This window comes from Aegilops tauschii, chromosome 2 (genome assembly GCF_002575655.3).
Source record: "Aegilops tauschii subsp. strangulata cultivar AL8/78 chromosome 2, Aet v6.0, whole genome shotgun sequence".
NCBI lineage: Eukaryota > Viridiplantae > Streptophyta > Magnoliopsida > Poales > Poaceae > Aegilops > Aegilops tauschii.
The window spans coordinates 62,871,154-62,892,598 of NC_053036.3; the positions used below are offsets into that span (position 1 = coordinate 62,871,154).

Here is a 21,445-nt window from a genome sequence, read left to right on the forward strand (position 1 = left end):
AATCCTGAGCACCTTGGACGGACACGAGGCACGCCAGGCTCCGTTCCGTGAAAGGCTGGTTTTCCGGACGCGGGCGGTTACAAAAGCCAGGAGAGGAGGAAAAAAGTGGAGCAGATCCAAATTCAGAAGCTGCACGTAAGGGTTCAAGCGCTAGAGGAACGAGACGGCAATCGACATGCCGAAACTGCCCCCGAAGCTACACCGCCATCTCAGCGGAGAAGCAGCGTGGCTTCCACCGAGCTGCTTCAGCTGGAGCATGCGGCTCCTGCTAGCTACCTCGTGGATGCTATCACGGAGTCTCAACATTGCCACCTTACGGCGGAATGGCAGAACTTCAAAGTCAAGGCAGCTGTTGGCTCTGTTTTACCTCCTGAACCCGGCGCAACCTACCACTGCCGGCTGATTCCAGAAGGATATGCTAGGGTGATGGTGGATGAAATAACGGAGGGATTTGAGGAGCTCCAGCTTGACCACCCAACCGGTGAAGGGGAGACTCGGCTGGGTTCTGCTCTGAAGACTCCATGCCTATGGCGGAAGGAGCTCATCAAGCTTCCGAACTGGACGGCTCCGGCGAGTAAGGGCACTCCGCCTCCTCCTCCGGCGAGTGATGAGGGCACTCAGCCTCCTTCTCCGGCGCGTGGCGGCACTCCGCCTCCTTCTCCGCCAGCGCCGGCGCGCCAGAGCAACCAGCCTCCTCCTTCTCCGCCTCGTCAGCAAGGGCGGAAGAGACCCGCCGCCGCTGCGGCTGCTCTGGCGCGTCGTAGTCCTTCTCCTCCGCCTCGTAAGCAAGGAAAGAAGACAGCCGCAGCCGCTCCGTCTGCTCTGCCGGCGTCTAGCAGTACAGCTGCCAGAGGCGGGAGGCAATATAGATTCGGTCCTTCTCTGAAGATTCCAGAGAAGTTACCATACGAGAGGATCGAGGAGGAGAACGCGAAGATCGTGCGAGCCGAAGTGAAGAACTTCTTTGAAGGGGTGAAAGCAAAGAAACATCCACCTCCGGAGGAGAAGGTAGATCCGGTGAAAGCAAAGCGCACTCTGGCTGCCCTGACAAAACCACCAAAGTCTTCGCCGAGAGGCAACTATGAGCGCATTCTTGCAAAGACATATGCCGAAGTGGAGCGGTCGGGAAGTACTGTCAGTGATAAAAGGTTAAAAGAACGACGAGCTGGGAAAAAAATTGCCCAGCTCAGCGAACAAGCGAACCAATCGTGCCCCCCGCTCAAGGTGTCAAAAGACATCGTCGTTAATGATCCGAGTATGGTGCCCGGTTATAGCAATCTTGGAGATTACCTGCCCGACGATGTACATTATGAAATCATGGAGGTGGACGAACACAAATACCATTACGGGAAGCCTCTCGTCAAAGATGAAAGATCTCTAAGCACGATGATGCGAAGACTACATGATTGGTACATGAAAACCTGCAGAGAGTTTGATGGGATGGATACTTTGACGCTGAGAGTTAAACCGGAGCATGACCTCGTTGGAATTGATCTGCTGAATGTTCCATTTGAGGATTTCTTCCAGTTTTACAATCAAAAGGCCCTCGATAAAACAACGATCACTTGCTACTGTCTGTAAGTAGTACTACTTCTGTCATTAAGTCTCTATATATAGGTCAGCTCTTTCATTGCATGTATTTATACTTATCCTCACTATATTATGCAGATTGAAGATCGCCGAATTGAAAAAAAGACAAATCGGTGATATTGGGTTCATTAACACAAATCTCATAGATGCATATACGGTTGAAAAACATCCCAAAGAAGCCGAGGCCAACTTGCTACAATCGTTGGTATTAAATCAAAAGAAAGATATAATACTCTTTCCTTAGAACTTCAAGTGAGTGTTACTGTCTTGTGCATATTCGGTTTCCCTTATTAGTCCAGGTTATGGTAATGTAATTGATGACTTATGCATGCATGCGCAGCTTCCACTATATTCTCCTAGAGATTAAGCTTGAGTAGGGAGTAGTAACCGTCTTAGACTCGAGACGAAAAGATCCCCAGGACTATGCGAACATGACTCAAATGCTCGAGAAGTAAGTTAAATCGATCATTATCCACCATATCAGCAACTTTGTTCATTTCCTGATATCAAGTAATTGTTTTCTTTGTCTGGCAGGGTTTGGAGAAAATTCACCTCAAAAGCTCCGGGACTGCCGAAGAAGCTGCAATTTAATCACCCGAAAGTAAGTACTATAGTAGCATGTTCCGCGCATCTCCTAGTGATTCAAGCGCTAGTTTCATCAATACCATTTAGCATGCTTGCTTATCAGTTTGATTGACCTCTATTTCTTGTAAAGTGGTTGTGGCAGGAACCCGGGAATAATTACTGTGGATACTACGTTTGCGAGTCCATCCGCTACACGACCTGTGAGCGGGGCTACACTGAAGAACAATATGAAGTGCGTAAGCAATAATATTCACAATTTTATTTTATTACCATCATTTGTGTTGAGTTTCATTTATTCATATATATATGTATTGACCCCCTTCTTCAAATTAGATGTTTCGGAAGCGGGATGAACTCCTAGCACCAGATCGTATGCGAGGAATTCAAGAGGAATTGGCGGCATTCTTCCTTGACCACGTGATCGCTGAAATTGGAGAATACTATGTGGACCCTGTGTTCCTACAATTTAATTAGGAGATTGTATTGTAAGAGATAATTATTGTATATATGTAGCCGGTAGTGTCGGATAGATATACGAGAACTTGTTGTTCGACCAATATCTCGGAGAAGGAGAGGTGGTCGATATCACTTCTCTCTGTATGCATATGTTCATGACGATCTTCTGTTTCCTTCATTTGATTACTAGCTAGCGTGTCTACTCCTCTCCATACGTATATAGTACGTAGCGTCGACCAAACACGGAGATAAGAGAGGACACTTCTCTCTATTAATTAGCTAGCTAACACAATATATGAAACACCTAAATTAACCCCCCAAAACCCCTAAACCACCCCCTTTCAAAAAAAACCTCTGCTCCTGCCAGCTGCTGACGCGTGGATGCCTATTGGTCCCGGTTGGTGGCACCAACCGGGACCAAAGGCCCTCCTGCCTGGGCTCCCCGCACCGGCCACGTGGACGGCCTTTAGTCCCGGTTCGTGTAAGAACCGGGACTAAAGGGCTAGGGCATTAGTAACGACCCTTTAGTCCCGGTTCCAGAACCGGGACTAAAGGCCCTTATGAACCGGGGTAAAAGCCCCTTTTCCTACTAGTGCTCCCTTGTCCCATCCCGCCTTCTTCCTGAGCTCCTGGGTTCCACCCCATGGTAATGCGGAATTTTCTTGCGGTTACTAATGAGTGGGACGACAAGGCGTACAAAATGAAAAATAAGTAATGGAACCGGCAACTACCATTCAGTGTTTACCATTCTCTGGTCTACACAGCTGACATTTGCTAATGAACTGTATTTTTATTCTTCCTTGAATTGTTCCATTGTGTTATCCTTCGGTAAGTGTGGATAGTTGTGAAGTATAGTCAGAAGCTGAACCCCCCTTCCCCCGCAACCCTCTCGCGTCGCTCGACAGAAAGGGCGAACCCTAGCCACTGCCGGGCCACCTCCCAGCCCTCCCGCCCGCCCCTCACGGACGTCGGGGTGCGCTGCCAGGTGAAGCCTGGTCGACGTTGGTGGCAGAGGTGACTTCTCTCCCCTCCCCTCCCCTCCCCTTGGTGCTAGGCGGCGCGGATGGTGCACCAATGCGGCGGCGCGGAGCTTCAATAGGGGGCGGTAGCGCAAGGGCGGGCTCCCGCGGCGCGGGGCGGGGTGGCCTACCGGTGGTGTGGATGGCTGGGGCGCGTCGAGCTTCCTCTTCCAGGGTTCGGGCGTGCTTGTCGGGCGGAGGTGTGTGCAGGGGCGTGATGCGGAGGCGGTGCATCTGACGCGCAGAGGCTCCCTGCAGCGTGAGCTGGGAGCGCCGCGGTCTGGTGACCCCGTGGTCATCGGGCGACAGCTGCTGACGGCTCTGGTGTTCGCGGCTCTTCTCGCGGGCATGGAGGCGGGGTTGTATTTAAGCAGTTCATGATAGATCCATTTATTGGCCTGTGGCAACGCACGGACATTCTATTAGTCATGGTAGCAACTGAGCACTAATAATCTGCCTATGGGAATCGACTCAATCAGGTCACTGTTGAACATCGACAACAAGCTCGACAGAAAATATGTCGAGGAGGCGACAAGGACCTTACGAGCGTAGGGAAACCAAGCGGGGGTGAGGCCGCATCGGCTTGGGGGTAGTTTGAGTTCTCGGGGTGACCGGAAAACACGACAGCCACGCCGGGTGGCGCTAAGACATGGCTGGCTAGGGAGACACAGAAGAGAGGGTCATTCTCAAACATGGAAATTAAACAGGAGCTCATGATTATCATGCTTAGCAATGGCCGCACAGATGAAATCCGCAATAGTTGCATTTCAGTCGACTGAATTTTCACAGTTGGGTCAATCAATTTTGGTCAAAGGGAGAAATAGCCAGATGGGAGGAGGAAACTTGTCGGAGGGGACCTCGTTGGGTAGGCCACCCTGATATCTATCTTTGGGTTCAGGGTGGGGCGGTGGTGGACGGCGGTGGTGGGGGGATTCGCCAGAGAAAAAACTTAGTGCGACGGGGCCTAGAGGGATGGCCGGGGCGGTGGGAGACCGGCGGTGGGGGGTGGTTCCGGGGAGGGCGAGGCAGCGCGGGAGCGCCGCCGGCCGCGGGCTGTGGGGGTCGGCGGTCCGGCTGGTGGTCCGTGGTGGCGGCTGGGGAAAGATGGGGTAAGGAAGAAGAGAACGAGGTGGAAGATGATTTCTAGACGTTGGATCTTGATCTGGTGGTTGGGATGAAATCGACTGACCACTTCAAAATTTCAGTCGACTGATGAGTAGCCACTCCCGACGAAATCTCTATAACATTATTTAGTACTCCATCCGTTTCTTTTTACTCCGCGTAGAAAATTTCGTCAAGGTCAAACTATATAAAATTTGACCAAATTTATAAAAAAATGAACATCTACAGTACTAAAACTATATAGTATGAAAATACATTTCATGATGCATCTGATACTATTGATTCCATGTTGGAAATATTGATATTTTTTAATATAAAGTTAGTCAAATTTTACAAAGCTTGACTTTACCAAAGCTTATATACAAACTAAAAAGAAACTAAGGGAGTAAATGCTTATATTTTACTCCCTGTCTCAAAATGTAAGACTTTATTTTTCACCAGTGAGTATATGTATTGTTCCATGCATGGCAATCGTACTACCACGAGAGTATCGTAGCTTAAACAATCTCGTTGCTACCACGAGAAACACCATTTGCGGGAGTCAACGCCGTGTTCACGGAGCTCGTCGTCGTGATCCACAGGTTTGCCGCCGCCGGCGCTGCCATGAGATGCTGGAACGGGTTCGCTGGCGGGGCAATGTCCATCTCGCCCTCGAGCATCTTCACCACCACACTCATCGGTGGCCTCGCCTCCGGCTGCTGCTGCACGCACCAGAACGCCACCTCGCACATCCTGTGCGCCGTCTTCTCGTCTTGCTCGTCACAGCTCTCCACGACTTCCATTAGCTCGTTGCTGTCGTACTTTGTCCACGCCAGCTTCGGGAACCACTGCTGGCTCTCCGGCGCGGCCTCGTCGAAGTTCCTCCTCCGACCGAGGATCTCGAAGAGGAGGATGCCGAAGCTGTAGACGTCGCACTTCTCGCTGGCGCCGGCCTGCATCCACATCTCTGGCGCGGCGTACCCGGGCGTGCCGCGCATCCCGGAGACGGTCTTGTGCGTGTCGGCCCGGTTCAGCAGCTGCGCGAGGCCGAAGTCGGCCACCTTGGGCGTGAGGCCGCCGTCGAGGAGGACGTTGCCGGGCTTGATGTCGTAGTGCACGATCTTCTGCTGGCACTCCTCGTGGAGGTACCGGAGCCCCTTGGCGACGCCGACGGCGATGGCGCGCGCCGTCTCGAAGCCGACGTCGCGGCTCCGGTCGAAGAGGTAGGAGTCGAGCGCGCCATGCTCCATGTACTCGTACACCAGCGCGCGCACGTCGGCGTCGTAGCAGAAGCCGAAGAGCCTGACGAGGTTGATGTGGTGCGTCCTCCCGATGGTGCCCACCTCCGCCATGAACTGCTCCTGCGAGGTCCTGTCGTCTTGGCCCGGGTGGAGGCGCTTGACGGCGACCGTGAGGCCGTTGGGCAGCATGCCCTTGTAGACGGCGCCGAAGCCGCCGGCGCCGAGTCGGGCGGAGTAGTTGTTGGTGAAGCCCGAGAGCTGCTGCGGGGTGAACCGGATGGGCTTCTCGCCGGCGATCTCCTTGAGGAACCTCTCCACGGTGGTGTCCCGTATCTGGGAGTCTGGCACGACAGCGTAAAGCCCCGTGCTCCCCGGCGCAGCCGGCGCGGCGACCGGGGTGGTGTTGATGTTGATGGCGGGGAGGCCGCTCTTCCTGACGCACCTGTACACGAAGCAGGCTATGGCGACGGTTCCCAATATGCTCAACACCGCGATAACTGCATCAATGGCACACAATTAAAATTCGGAGTTAAACATAAATCATGTCGAACTCTTGTTCTTGATGGTGGCGTCAGATTTGTCGGGAGCGCACCAACGAAGACGGCGAGGAAGGAGTTGAAGGTGCTGGAGGCTTCTTTGCCAAAATCGTCGTGAAATGATGGTGGTGAGAAAGTAGACATGTCCATGAATTGGTTTGGTGGTTTGGAGGCAACAGATGATTAAGCAAATGATGATTGTGAAGTTTTACACGGACGGGGGCACAAATAGGAGATCAGGATCGACCTAGAAGCAAGCGCTCACTGTTCTTTTTCAAGTGGTACGTAGCACCCATTCAACACGTCAACTCGATATTGTAAACACGGTGAAGAAGTCATCGTGCCCGCACATGACCAGCTCGATCGATCGGACCCAAATCGCGTCATTACAGGCAGCTGCAGATTCCATGGGAGTGATTAAGATCGAACAGGCAAGGTCAGTCAAGATGACGCAGCAAAACTCTAGCTCACTCTTAGTCTTCTTGATGGTTCGAAAGTCTACACATTGGCGTGCGGCCACGTTGGCCAAACCGAAGGTCAACTGTGTATATATATCGAGATGAGCAAACAATATTAGGTTCACTTAAGTTGACATCCCAAGTTTTCCAACACAATCTGTTCAAAGTTCAAACCCCGGTTACGTGGTATTACTAATCCACGGAGACATGGTATAATCTTTTTTCTGCGGGGTTATAAGGTGTTTTACTCTAAAATTATAGGGTTACAATCAAGAGACAAAAGTTCCTTAACATACGGAGGTCTTGGTTGAGCTGCAAAACAGTGAAATAATCACTACGACTATAATTTGTCAATCGATCTACCACACCATTTTGAACACTCCGAAGCTTCTAAGGAATAACCTCCATGTCGATCATCAACCCCTTGATCTCCATGACGAGGTGCCCATACGCCGAGCGAGATAGCCCATCACGTGATAACACAAAATGGGCCTTCGAAGAGGACAGCGCGATCTGCTCCCTTGCTTGAACAGTAAATTCAAAAAAAAATCTGAATTTTTTTTGGTGTGGGAGATGTCCAAGTGCATGATGTTCATACCAAATTTGATGGTGCTTGAACATATGAGTAGCTCTCAGTAAAAAAAGTTGAGGTCTATGAGAAAGTCAATTGTTCATGCACCGTTCAAATCAATTTTCTCTTTTTCACCATGAGTTCATGAGATGTCCAAACACGATGAAATTTTACGAGGCCATCAGCATTTGAGTGTCTTGGCTGACAAAAAAATCAGATTTTTAAAAAAGTTTCTATTTTTTTGGTTTACTGTTCACAGGGAGCAAATGAGCCTGGCTCATAAATGAATATTCGCTCTAAAGAGTCTGGTTTTGTTTTCCAAGGCCTGGGCTAGAAAATTTGGATGTTCTATAGAGCGTAGAAACATTTCGACGCCGGAAGTGCTAAAAACATTGGACTGGCATGAATTGTATGTAAGGCAACCCAAATACTTTCGGGTAGCACAATGAACTCCACAAAAATGTTCAGTGTCACCTCACGCAAAATGTGAATCCCTCTTTACCGCTGCGCCAACTCCTATTTGACGCCCGTTGCACCTGTTAATGTGTTATTTTCAAACCAGCTCACACCCCTCGCCACGCTGGTCCGGCCCAGTTTACTTTTTTTTTCTTCCTGTTTTAAAATCGCAAAAAGAATCGAACCCTCGACATACTGGTTCGATGTAAGCTGTAGTAGCGCACCCCTTGTGAATACTTAAATATTTTTCCCTCTATACTCGTCCCCCAAACCGGTTTTATTCCTTTCCTATTTTTTTATTTTTTCTATAGTTCCTTTTTCTTTATTTTTTTTTTATTCTTCTAAAATACGATGATTTTTTTTCAAAATTGATGAACTTTTTAATTCGATAAATTAGTTCTCAAAACTGATGATTCTTTTTCAAATTAGTTTTTTTTTCAAAATTTATGAACTTTTTAAAAATCTGTAACTTATTTCATATTTGACGAACATTTTTATAAAATGATGAACTTTTTTTAACTTTGTGAAGAAATTCAAAATCTGTGAGCATTATCTAAATTCACGATGTTTTTTAGATTATATGATTTCTTCTCATTTTTTCGTTTTTCCAAAAGTCAAACAGACTGGTCAACCATGAACGGTCAAATTGATCAATCGACCAGGGGAATCGGGCGAGCGAGCGCTCGCTCCTTTTGGGGCGGCCCATAAAGGAGGGCGTGTGAGCACAACTACACTCCTTGGCGCTTAAGGCGCTGGGGAGGAGCTCTCTACCGTTGATTTCAGCGAAAATGCCCAAATAGCGCATAGGTGCGCGCATCATGGGCTAGGCGGATTACCAGTTTTGCGACCCTTTTTTCCTTTCATTTTCTTGAGAGCAACTACCGAGGGGTGGCCCTTGTGAGAGCCCTTCAAGGGTTATTTTTTATGGGCGGCTCTTAGCCGCCGCCATGTGTCGCATGATGGGCGCTGACTTTGGTTTTTATTTATTTATGTTTTCTGGTTTTATATTGGTTTTTTTTCCTTTTAAAATTTTCCTAGGTTTTGGACCATAATTTTTTGATCTTTTTTGTGTGCGGAAAAGCATATTTTTTCTTTCGCGAGAGGCATAGATGTGCTTCTCGTGAAGCTACAGGTTTACTTTCGCGAGAGGCGCATATTTGCTTCTCCTGGAGGTACATGTTTGTTCCCACGAGAGACACAACTATGGATCTCGAAAAAGAGAAAAACATGTTTTTTGTTTCTTCCTCGAGAGGCAGAGATTTGCTTCTCCTGGAGGCACTGGTTTGTTTCTCGTGCAGGCACAAGTTTATTTCCACGAGAGGCACACATTTGCTTGTCGTGCAGGCACAGGTTTATTTTCGCAAGAGGTACAAATTTACTTTTCCTGTAGACATAGGTTTATTTCCGCGAGAGGCATAATTTTTTCTCATGGAAAGGAAAAAACACGTTTTTTCTTGTTCCATAAGAGGCACATATTTGCTAGCGTGGAGGCACAAATATGCTTTGGCGAGAGGCACAGTTGTGCCTCTTTGAAAGGAAAATTTTTTGGGGTAAGCCTTCATGCTTTCGGCTTGGTCTTTTTTTCCTTCCTGTTTTCTTCCGGTTTTTCATGAAAAAAAGTTCGTCAAACCTATTACCATCACATCTAGTTTCAAACATCTCGGCGCGAGAAATCTATTTGGACGCATGATTGAAAAAATAAAACATTTTAACTAAACAAATCTAAGAAAAAGAGAAAACTTACATGTTGCGAAAAGTGACGCACCACATAGGGGTACCACTTAATTAATGATTTTGGGTTATCTTCTCTTTTCTGCTTTGTGGTTTTCTTCAATGTGTTTTTTAACATAGTACAATTGAAGTTTCTCACATACACGGGTATACACTTACCCCTATGAACGTGCACACGAACACGCTACCCCTATGAGCACATTCGATAGACTGAGCTAGCATAACATCTTGAGGTTTTATAAAGTCACCACATGCGCCTCACAGTCGACGGAACGTCTTCTCCCACTAAATGAACATCGCCGGAAGCCTGAAATAAATCCAGGAATAATGTGAGCACGAATGTAAGTCTAGGACTTGGACCTGGGGGGCTTGGGAATACCACTGTGTCCTCCTAACCATGTAACCACAGGTTGATTTGCTTTGTTTTGTTTCTTTTCATTTCTAGTTTTTGAACATGTATACAGTTTTTTTAAATACACACTAAACATTTCTTTTATGGAAAAACTATGTCCATATTTTCTCTTTCTCCCACTTTTATGAAAACTAAGGTTATTAGGCCGCTCATTTGGACGGCCCAATAAGCATTTCTATATTGAACACGATTCAAAGATTTGTAGTGACTCTTTGGGCAGTGTGGGGAGCGCGACGGAAAGCAATATACGAGGACATCTATCAAAGCCCATTTGCTGTACATAGCTTTGTGCAACATTACCTAGGGGAGCTGTGAGCAATCCAACCCAGGGTGACTCAGGTGCCTGTTTCATCCCCGAACAGGCCAACACAGTGGATCGCGCCGCCTGTTGGGCTAGCAAAATTAAATGTTGACACCGCTGTTGGGAGAGGACGATCATATGGAGCTGTCGGTGCCATTTGCAGAGATCAAACCGGTATGTTCCTTGGTGCATCAGCAGTGGTTTTCCCAAATATTTCTGAGCCGACGACTCTTGAATCACTAGCCATCAGGGAGGCGTTGGCCTTAGCAGATGATTTGTACGAGAGGAGCATTCAAGTGGCGTCGGATTGCAAAGTGGTAGTGGACAATATACGACAGAAGAACCCAACGCTCTACGGGGTGATCATACATGAAATCATACACTCGAAAACTCTTTTTACTTTCTGTAATATTATCCATGATTTTAGGAGTTCGAATGTCGAGGCTTAGGGCTGGATTAACGAGCTGCTCGGCTCGTTCGGCTTGTTATCATTAAGCTCGTTAATATTAACGAGCGAAAACGTCTGTTCAGCTCGGTTCGTTATGCTTGTGAGTGTTCACGAGTGCTCTTTAAGGTAATAAACAACATAGAAGAATCCCATGATCCCATAAAAGATTCACAATGGAATAAATTGAAAAGGACGTAAATGTAATAAACAACACAGAAGAAAATCCCATGATCCCAACAAAAATTAACAACGACATAAATTTAACAAAGACGTTTGGTTCCTGGCGACTGGCTCCTAGTTGACTCTAGGTCTGCTGGCGGCTAGCTCCTAGGTCTAGGTGAAGTGCCGAAGTGGGCTGGGGTGCTGGGCCCGTAGGTTGGGCTAACTAGCAACTCTTTTGTTAGTGGGCTGATTTGAACTGGTCTCATGTCAAATTTTTGAAAATTAACGAGCTAAACGAGTTTGCTTGTGAAACTCATTTGCTCGCTCGTTAAGCTCGTTAATCTTAACGAGCAAAAACATTGTTCGGCTTGGTTCATTAACTAACGAGCACGAGCCGAAACGAGTCGAACTATCGAGCGTTTATTATGCTCGCGAGTTTCGAGCTTTTCGTCCAGCCCTATCGAGGCTCACAAACTCGCGAAGCACGCATTATCCCTAGGGGCTGGCTGCCATGTTTGATTAGGTCAGCCCAATGGTCTTCATTTCGTCCCTGTAAACATTGTGACGATTGAATAAAAAACTTTGGAGTTTGCCTAAAAAAACTTTTCAAAGACCTTGCGCCATGTCCCCTATGCTGTCAAACTAATTCGCCCCTATAGGAACAAAGAAAAACATTTTTTTTAGCAACAAAGTAAACCATTTTCTTGGAAAGAAAAAAACAAAGAAGAACACATCAAAGGAATTGTCAGGTCAGACGATCGTCGCTCTGGGGAAAGAAAAAATTTCAAGTGTTATACAAAGAACTTTGCTGCTTTGCACGTACCAATGGACGCCTCCTCCTCCTAGCATTACGATTACTCTGCAAGGGCTGCAGCTAGCTTGCAACCAACTGTTACATCATTTCTTAATCACCTCATTTTGCGATTATCATCAAGTAAGTCTTCATATTAAACCCCCGAAGATCATGAATCCAAATATTTCCGCATTTTCTGCACGTAAATCATGTTCTCGCCCTAGCTTTCGCCACCTGTAATTCCAGACTTTCAGCTGATCATGTCCTCCCACTTTGCTCACCTCGCTGCGTACGTGAACACCACGTCCAAAGTCTCCAGCCATCACCACCCATAAGAATCCCACATTTCAATCATCATCAACACCCGGATCGATCCTGGATCCTCGAAGACCTTCGCGACCAAGAACCGCCACATGCAATCATCGTAGCCGGCGACTCTAATCGACGGCAGCGAGCAAGAACACACGGCGGAAAGGTCAGGAACTCGATCGCCGATCGATCATGCCGAGGGAGTGCAACCCGTGCAGCGGCATGCTGGCGCTCTTCAAGGGGCGCCCGAGGGCGCAGCAGCTGTCGCAGCCGCCGAAGCCGACGCTGCTCCGCCGCGCGTTCGGCAGGATGAAGAGCAACCGCCGGCGCCGGCGCCACCGCTCCAGCAGCTTCAGCTCCGTGCGCGCGGTCTTCTGGCCGCTCATGTCCATGGGCTCGGACGTGGACCGCAGCTTCGTCGCCGACCGGCCGCCCAGGAGTTCCTCCGACGACAGCGGCGGCACCGCGGTGCGCGCGCCGTCGCCGTCCCTCGACACGCCCGGCGCCGCGTCGACCACGGCCGCGCGGCTGCTCGCGATCCAGGCTCAGATCGGCGAGGCCGCCGCATCGGCGTCCCCTGCCAAGCAGAGCAGCACGGCATCTGGCGCCGTGCGCGCCCCGTCGCCGTCGCTGGACGAGCAAGCCGCGTTGACGACGACGGCCGCGCGGGTGCTCGCGCTGCAGGCTCGGCTAGGCTCGGCCGCGGTATTCGCGTCGCCGACGAAGCCGATTACCACCGCAGTGCATCGTCTCAGCGACGTGGCCGCCGCCTGCGGAGACGGCGACGTGGAGGAGGCGTGCAAAGGCTTCGAGAGGCATCTGATGGAGATGCTGGTGGAGGAGGCCAAGGTGGGGGACCTCATGGACGTCGAGGAGCTGCTGGGATGCTGGGAGAAGCTCAGGTCGCCGGTGTTCGTCCGGCTCGTCGGCCGCTTCTACGGCGACCTCTGCATGGACCTCTTCTCCGACCTCGATGACGACGTGTCATCCGAGTCGTCCGATGAGTCGACTGTTTGACCGCGCGCGGCGCTTCTCACGGTGGTTTCAGTTTGTCCCTATGACGGGTGGACCCGTATGTGGCGATTTTATCATTTTATTATCATTTCTCCAGATTGAAGGAGAAAACTGTTTCATGCTTTTGTCCAAGGCGTTGTATGTACATCTCTTTTTCCTGCCTTTTTTTTGCGCTGGTATCTCTTTTTCCTGTCTGAAGCATTGCTGAGAGGCTTGTTCCACACCTAAAGAAAATGGAAATGATACATAGATAAAACTTTTGAAATCCCAATAAATGAAGTAAGTACCACCTCCGTCTCAAAATATAAGACATTTTTGTAGGCCAGTGGTAGTAGCTTCGATCCCCCCTTGCGCGCTTGAAGCTCTACGTGTTCCTCCCTTTGTTTCACTCTTTCCTCGATGGTTGGTTGATGTATTTCTTCTCCCTCTCAATCTCGTTCTCTATTTCTAGATCTGGTTGGATGCAATTTTTGGCTAGAATCCCATCTCCTTGTCCAGTCTTAAGTAGTTATGTTGTTTTCCATGCATATGACTTTGAATTGTGTTAGTGTAGTGCATGGACTCATTTCCTGTAGGAGTTGGGTCTTTGCGTTGAGTTATGCATGGGATTTTTGTAGGTGTTTTTTTGTCTGTAGTGTCGCCCCAACGAAGTAGGGATGGATTTAGGTTAGTTAGATGGTGTGTTATATTTTTCTCAAAAAAAAAAGATGGTGTGTTATATGGTTATATGTCATTTTTTCATCTTCTGAAATTTGCTGCTGATAGTCTTCTAGTTAGACAGATGGTTTGGTTGCTAGTTTGTGCATTATCTGTTTATCACTTAGATGTAATCTAGCCTTTGTTGTAATCTGATTTCATTTTCTGTTCTAACATATGGTTAGCATTTATAGTTAAGAGATATACTAGTTTGTAGCAGTTGTCATACATTTGAGAAAAGACTTTGCCTTGAAGGATCTAGGTGATCTACACTATTTTTGGGTGTTGAAGTAAAAAGGTGAAAGATGGCATTCTCTTGACCTAAGAGAAGTATGCCTCATAATACTGGAACGTGCATTTATGATGAATTGTAAAGTTTTGAACATGCCCCACTCTACTTCAGAAAACTATCCAAGGAAGAGGGAGAACTCTTTGGGGGGGGGGGGGTCAACAAGATAGAGAAGTATGATAGGTGCATTACAGTATTTTATACTGACAAGACCTGACATATATTTTCATGTTAATAAAGTATGCTAGTATTTGCATTCCCCTACTTCTCAACACTTGAGGCTTGACAAACAGTAACAAGAATATTGGGGTATCTCAGAGGTACCATGAGTACATATCTGAAGTTTGCCGAATCAACCTTAACCTTACTAAGTGCTTTCTCATATGCTAATTGGGCAGGTTGTCCTGATGACAGAAGATTGACTAAGGATTTACTGTTTTCTTTGGTCCAAATAATATCTTGGATCAACACAGAGGTTGAATATAAATCTTGAGCTAATGCTACTGCTGAATTAATGTGGGTACAAACCTTACTAGATGAACTTGGTGTTATTCATTCTCCAGTTTCTTGCCTATGGTGTGTCAATATCGGTGCCACATATTTCTAAAAAAATCCAGTTTTTCATTCAAGAACTAGGCACATTAAGATTGGTTATCATTTTGTGCGTGAAAGGGTAGCCAAGAGACTATTTGACATTTCGTTTTATCGTCACAGGTGACCAAGTTGTAGATGGTTTTATCAAGAGGGAAGTGCATATTTCAAGCCCACACTCTTGCCCTAATCTAATCTACAACCCTAGTATCATCTCCAACCTTCAACTATGATACCGTCTAAGAATCAACCCCAAACTCTAAAAACCGGCCAGGATTCAACCGTTCCCTCCCTGTTGACCGATTTTGATCGAATTGACATGTTTTGACCCGTTGACCATCTAGTCATAAAGCCACGTCAGCTATTTTTTAACAAAATATTCTGTAAAATAAAAAAACTAGAAATCAGTTGATTTTTTTGTAAAATAAAAAACAATTATGTAAAATAATAATAAAAAATCTAGAAATTGAAACTGAAGAAATTTACATTAATTGAAGAATTTTTGAAACTTTCCTAGAATGTTTAGTAGTATTTTCATAAATTTACAGAATTTTCCCCTATTTTGTACAAATATTTAATTTTGGAAAAAATTTGGTAGAAAATGTAATTTGAAAATAATTTCATTGTTTTAAACAAAAAATTGGAAATTTTCCAGTATGCTTAGTATTGTTTTCTTGATTTTACAGATTATTTTCAAAATTTCATAAAAAAAATAGTTTTCCTGACCGTGGGGCAAAAATGGGGTAGAAAATTGCACAAGACTATTTTTTTGGTTTACAGAATTTGTTTGTTGATTCAACATATTTTTTTACTTTCGTTCAATTTTAGATAATTTTATTAGTATTATTTAATTTTTTTTTTATATTATAGATTTTTTATTTTACAGAATTTGTATTGGAAAATCTGAATTTTTTGCTGACGTGGCTTGCTGACTGGATGGTCAATGGATCAAAACCGGTCAACGGGGAGGGGAGGTTCAATCCTGGTCAGGTTTAGAATTTTGGGGTTGATTAAGACGGTATCATAGTTGAGGGCTGTACATTAGACTAGAAAAAAAGTTGGGGATTAGAATATGCACTTCTCTCTTTTACCAAGGGTTTATCATGACGAAAATTAGAAGACCTCAAGGGCAATCTCAACTTTGTGAACTTGTGATTGAGGGGGCATGTTAGAAAGTATTATACACATATATGGTATATATCCCCTACAAGTTTAAGCGTGGCTACCTAGGCCAACACTCAGACCATCTCCAGATTTGTAGCGGCTGCTCAATCTCCCAAAGGTGCTCATAGGGATAGAATATGCATGCGTCTATATGTGTGTATGTATAAGCGTCTGTGTTTGTACTGTGTTGAAAAGAAAAGACTTGCAGTGGCTGACAAGTGGGCCTGTGTCGCTGACGCAGTGGCCAACATGGAATTTTTAGGGGTACCAACATGGATATTGTAGGGGCAATCCATCATCTGTGAATAGGAGGACCTCCTGAATACACCAGTGCTCCTATTCTGCGCTTAAATACATGATTCATTTTATTTCAAATGCATTTTTGGAACATTTCTTAAATGCAAATTATAACATTGTTTTGAATGGTACATAACATTATCTTTGACTTACAGGACATTTTATTTTTGCATTGTATAAACATTTTTGAAGTACCTCGTACATTTGTTTGAAACACGTGAAATTTTTTTAAATGCCACAAAGAATTTTTTTTGTTTGAAAGCTATCGACATTTTTCAGAAATTAAGCTAACGAAAATTATGCATAAACATTTTCCTTTATTTACCCAAAAGAATAGGGAATTACAAACGCAAACAAAAGGTAAAAAAAACAGACTGAGAGAGAATGCACGTACGTGTTACACCGAACATTTTCGTTTGTCACTTTTTTTCAGAATCGTTTGCCCCTTCTTTTCCAGTATTGGTTTTTTTAGGGTCTTTTCCCGTATTGGTACAACAGGTCTCACGTGGTAGAAGTTGCTGGGCCCGTGCTTCATCAGGGTGATCGTATAACTCGCAGCATGTGGAGTATAGCCTGAAGGCCCCTGTATCGCATTCTAGGGCTACTTACGGCCCACGTTTTGGCCCGAACGGCGTTAGCACGAGAGCCCACGCTCTGCAGACTTCGTCCACCAAGCCCACAGGGAGCAGCACATTAAACACAGATCACCACGTTGTTTAGTACCACATCGCTTGTTGAGAAGGTTGGAGCGGGAGAGCCAGCTATATAAGCAAGGCGGGGTGCAACCTTTGAACATACTTACCTGGACGGGGCTCGACGGCTGATCAAGAAGAGCTGTGGCCTAGGCTAGTGGTCCACATTGCACTTGGTGGATGTGCTGGCTTACCATCTTCCCAAGTGGGAGAGTGGACGTCATAATTTGTCATAATTTGTGATAGAGGGGGTACGCGTTCGTGCGGCCCTGCCAAATTTAATCTAAATTTTTAATTTGAATTACTTTAGAATTAAAAATTAAAAATGAAGAGTCAAGGTCTACATTGTCATTTTGCTAATATATATTTTACCTTTGGTTATTCTTAATATGAAAATTTGAATGTTAGTCTTAGCTCCCTTGAAATGTTCAGCACTGCACGCTTGATTATCAACATTCTGTTCAGATTTCCTTTACCTTTTATTCTTGATGTATTTCAGTTAAGTTTATAGCTGACAAAACGATAAACTACAAAATCATCAGTACATGTAAGATTCAATAGGAGACAACGCCAGAACTAACATGTGAATTATTTGATCAAAGTGTTGCCTTCCAAGATAGATTATCCAAATAATCTACCTGTGCAGTTGGGCCCTTTTTATTGGAACCTGAAAAAGGAAAACATTACTACAACCTGCGCCCCTCCTTCGCCTAACTTGCAAAGTAAACACAACTGTTCACGCCATCTTTTATCTTGCTGACAACTGATCCTGTTACAAGTGCATCGTTCATTTTCTTCATATACTTTTCCATGAAATCCAGTTCTATGCTTTTTCTTTGGGATGAATGAATGAAGTGATTGCCTTGTGACGGACTATGATCGCAGCAGCTTAGAAATGAGCATGTACCCTGCAGCAACAGTTAGCTAGTTACTTTAACAAGCCCAATGTATGTTTTGTAAAATTTTCAACTGTTATTGGCTGAGTTTTACGTACATTCAGAAATGGTTCTTTCTTGACTTCCTACACGCAGCAGCTTACCAATGTTGTATGCTTCGTTTCCTTGATTCACCCACATATTGTAATAGCACTAAAAATTATAATTTATGCAGCAATTTATTTTTTGATTTTAAAGTTTTTTATTTTTGTTAAAATTTATATATTATATATTATTATTTATTTATTTATCGATTTGTTTTTTCAAACTAGATATTTCAATTTATAGTTGTATGATTTTTTCCTGGAAATTTTGGATTTTTTGCTGACATGGCTTGCTGACAGCATGGTCAATGGGTAATTGGGAGGGAGGGTTCAATCCTGGTCAGTTTTAAGAGTTTGGGGTTGATTCTTAAATGGTATCATAGTTGATGGTTGTACATTAAACTAGGGCGAGAGTTGGGGTTAAAATATGTACTTCTTTCTTTTACCAAGTGTGTATCATAACAAAAATTGAAAGACCCCACGAGCAATCTCTGTGTGCCCTGTGCTAATTCGATGATGTTGTGATTGAAGGGACATGTTAGAAAGTATTAAGCATGGCTACCTATGTCAACACTCAGACCATCTGCAGATTTGCAACGGCTGTTCAATCTTTTGAAGCTGCTCATGGGGATAGAGCATGTGTATGTGTGTTTATATAGACGATTGTATGTATGTATGTATGTATGTATGTATGAGCGTCTGCATCTGTACTATGTTTAAAAAATGATTTGAAGCGGTTGACAAGTAGGCCTGTGTCGCTGATGATGTGGCCAACGTGCATGTTTTAGTGGCAATCCATCGACGGTGAATAGGAAGACCTCCTGGATACACGAGTGCTCCTATTCTCCGCTTTAAGCAGAATATCATCGAATTAGCACAGGGCACACAGAATGTGTCAGGCTCATATGGCCACATCCGTGCATGGTTACTTCCCTTTTTTATCTTGTTTTATTTCTATTCTGAAAAATGTTTATACACTGTCTTTTTGCGTGAGTAATAAAGGAAATGTAAAGTATATACTCAAAAGATTGTTTATCTATTTTTCTTAAATATGCATAGTTACAAAAACTGTCCATGTATTCTGAGAGGCAAGTTTGTACATTTAGGCGATTTTTTTGTGTTTAAAAAATATTTATATATTTATTTAAAAATATCAACGTGTTAAAAGATGTTCGTGTAATTAAAAATATTCATGTGTTTGAAAGATGGTCGTGCATTTAAAAAGTGTTTTCTTGTTTAAAAAATTATTTGTTTTATAGAAGTCCACACATTAAAAATATTTATGTATTCAGAAAAGGGAAAAGTCTAGAAATCGCAAAGAAAAGATAAACTTGATAGAAAACCAGCAAATGCGGTACAAACCCGAAAGAAACCCTAGGCATGTGCCTAACTTCAAAAATTGCCAGAATGTACGGGCTGACCTATGGACGCTTCACATGGACGATTAGGCTATTATTTTCCGCCTTGGTTGGAGAATATGATTTGCCTAGAAGACACATAGACGTATATAGAAAACATGGCTATAGCCGGGTGCGGTGGAGCACACCCTGCCGTCTAATACTCGGTTATGATTGGCAAAGTAAACTCGACAGTTTTGCGATAATTCGATAATAAGCCGGGCCTCATATGCATCCGATGGACAGTAAAATAAATAAATAGAAGCAAAAAAATCTGATTTTTTTGTGGTGCAAGATGCTCAATTGAATGATGTTCGTGCAATTTTTTGCGGGGTGTTTAGACATTCGAGGAGCTCGTGGCAAAGAAGATAAAATCGGAGGTGAACAATGTTATTGTTAAAAGTTTCATAGACACCCGGAATTTATCTTTTTTGCCATGATCTTCTCAATTGTCCAAACTTCACCAAATTTTCCATGGGCCTCAAGCATAGGAACATCTTGCACAAAAAATATCAGTTTTTTAGAAATTATTTTCTAATTTTCATGAATTTACTATTCATCCTCGGGCGCATATGAGCCCGGGTGCCGAACCGTCGCTCCCGCTGTTTTGTCACTATTCTCTATGGTAGTACGATTTAGTAGACACAACAATAATCATGAAGATGATGGCTCTTGCAGTTCAGCAGTAAATATGATTAGATGTTATCAAGGGGCGCCATTCCACCTCTGTTTACAGCATAGCATCGACGGTGCAGAGGGTAGCTAGTTTCACCATCCTCCTTAGCAGCGAAGTCAATAAGAAACAACGTTGTGCTGAAGTACCCGACCAACAATTTCAGCTGACTGATTGAAATCTGCGTTCTTCTTCTCGCAAAAGAAAAAAAAGGAAATCTGCATCCTACAACATGCTTTATCAAACTACACAAAATGATGCATCTCGCCGTACACTGTAGGCTTGAGACGCTACGATCCAATAGCCTGAGTTAGTGGTTGAAGTTTTCATTGGTATTCCCAAATTCAGTCAACAGATAAACTCCTCACTGTATTTATGGCTGGTTAAGCTCCAGCAGTGAGATAAGTACAAGATTAACCATGGACTAGATGATAAAACTAAGGGAGCTTAAGCGGGTAGCATCCGTACTACTAGTATAGATAGCCACTGGCATCATGATGAGGTGGTTCTTCACTTCCATTTCCATATTCTGCAACAACGATATGGTTTTGATGTCAGGACAAAGCAAATATTACTGAAGGCCTTTTTACGGCATTATAGGCCTGCTCATGGCCCACGTTTTGGCCCGAACATGGCAGCCTGGTGATAACACGCGAGCCCACGCTCTGCAGGCTTCGTCCAGGAAGCCCACAGGGAGCAGCACATTAAACACAGATCACTACCCTTGTTTAGTACCACATCGCTTGCTGAGAAGGTTGGAGCAGGAGAGGCAGCTATATAAACAAGGCAGGGCGCAACCTTGGAAGATACTTACCTGGACGGGGTCGACGGCTGATCAAGAAGAGTCGTGGCCTAGGCTAGTGGTCCACATTGCACTTGGTGGATGCGTTGGCTTACTATCTCCCAAGCGGGAGAGTGGACGTCATAATTTGTGGTAGAGGGGGTACGCGTTCGCGCGGCCCCCTGCCAAATTTTAATAAAATTTTGAATTTGAATTATTTTAACTTTCAAAAATAAAATTTGAAGAGCCATGGGCTACACTGCCCTTTTGGTAATATTTTCTTTTACCTTTCAATTATTCTTTAGTATTTTAAAATAAAATTTGAATGGTAGTCTTCTGTGCCCCATTGAAATGTTGACGCTGCACGCTTGATTATCTACATGCAGTTCAGATTTACTTGCTTATCACCAGGACATGTAAGATTCAATAGAAGACATGTGAATTATTTCATCAAAGTGTTGCCTCCCAAGATAGATTATCCAAATAATCTCCCCGTGCAGTTGGGCCTTTTACTGGAAGGAAAACATTAGTACAACCAGAGTTCAGCTACCCTCCTCCTTCCCCAGTGGTGGAATACTCTATTATAACTTGCAAAGTAAACACAACTGTTCACGCCATCTTTTATCTTGCAGCCACAAGATCGTAGCTCTGCATTGTCAAACACCATACATATGCGGTACATATGTGTGTCACGACACATATT

General features: G+C 44.8%; 2 protein-coding genes, 1 non-coding gene and 1 pseudogene across 3 annotated transcripts; 3 read left to right on the forward strand and 1 right to left on the reverse strand.

Annotated features, from left to right (window-relative positions):
• Positions 1-5,180: 5,180 nt before the first annotated feature.
• Positions 5,181-6,750, reverse strand: LOC109779918 (G-type lectin S-receptor-like serine/threonine-protein kinase SD2-5). The gene is made up of 2 exons (XM_020338523.3): positions 6,585-6,750; positions 5,181-6,489 (listed from the first exon to the last, which is right to left on the reverse strand). The coding sequence occupies exons 1-2, from the start codon at positions 6,676-6,678 to the stop codon at positions 5,270-5,272; spliced, it is 1,314 nt and encodes a 437-aa protein (XP_020194112.1). The 5' UTR covers positions 6,679-6,750; the 3' UTR covers positions 5,181-5,269.
• Positions 6,751-11,995: 5,245 nt separating this feature from the next.
• LOC123497327 (uncharacterized) lies at positions 11,996-13,411 on the forward strand. The gene has a single exon (XM_045233747.2). The coding sequence runs from the start codon at positions 12,362-12,364 to the stop codon at positions 13,184-13,186; it is 825 nt and encodes a 274-aa protein (XP_045089682.1). The 5' UTR covers positions 11,996-12,361; the 3' UTR covers positions 13,187-13,411.
• A 3,603-nt stretch (positions 13,412-17,014) lies between these two features.
• LOC120975191 (U1 spliceosomal RNA) lies at positions 17,015-17,186 on the forward strand (annotated as a pseudogene).
• A 3,581-nt stretch (positions 17,187-20,767) lies between these two features.
• LOC120975189 (U1 spliceosomal RNA) lies at positions 20,768-20,927 on the forward strand. The gene has a single exon (XR_005771016.1). It is a non-coding gene; the product is annotated as a U1 spliceosomal RNA (small nuclear RNA).
• Positions 20,928-21,445: the final 518 nt, after the last annotated feature.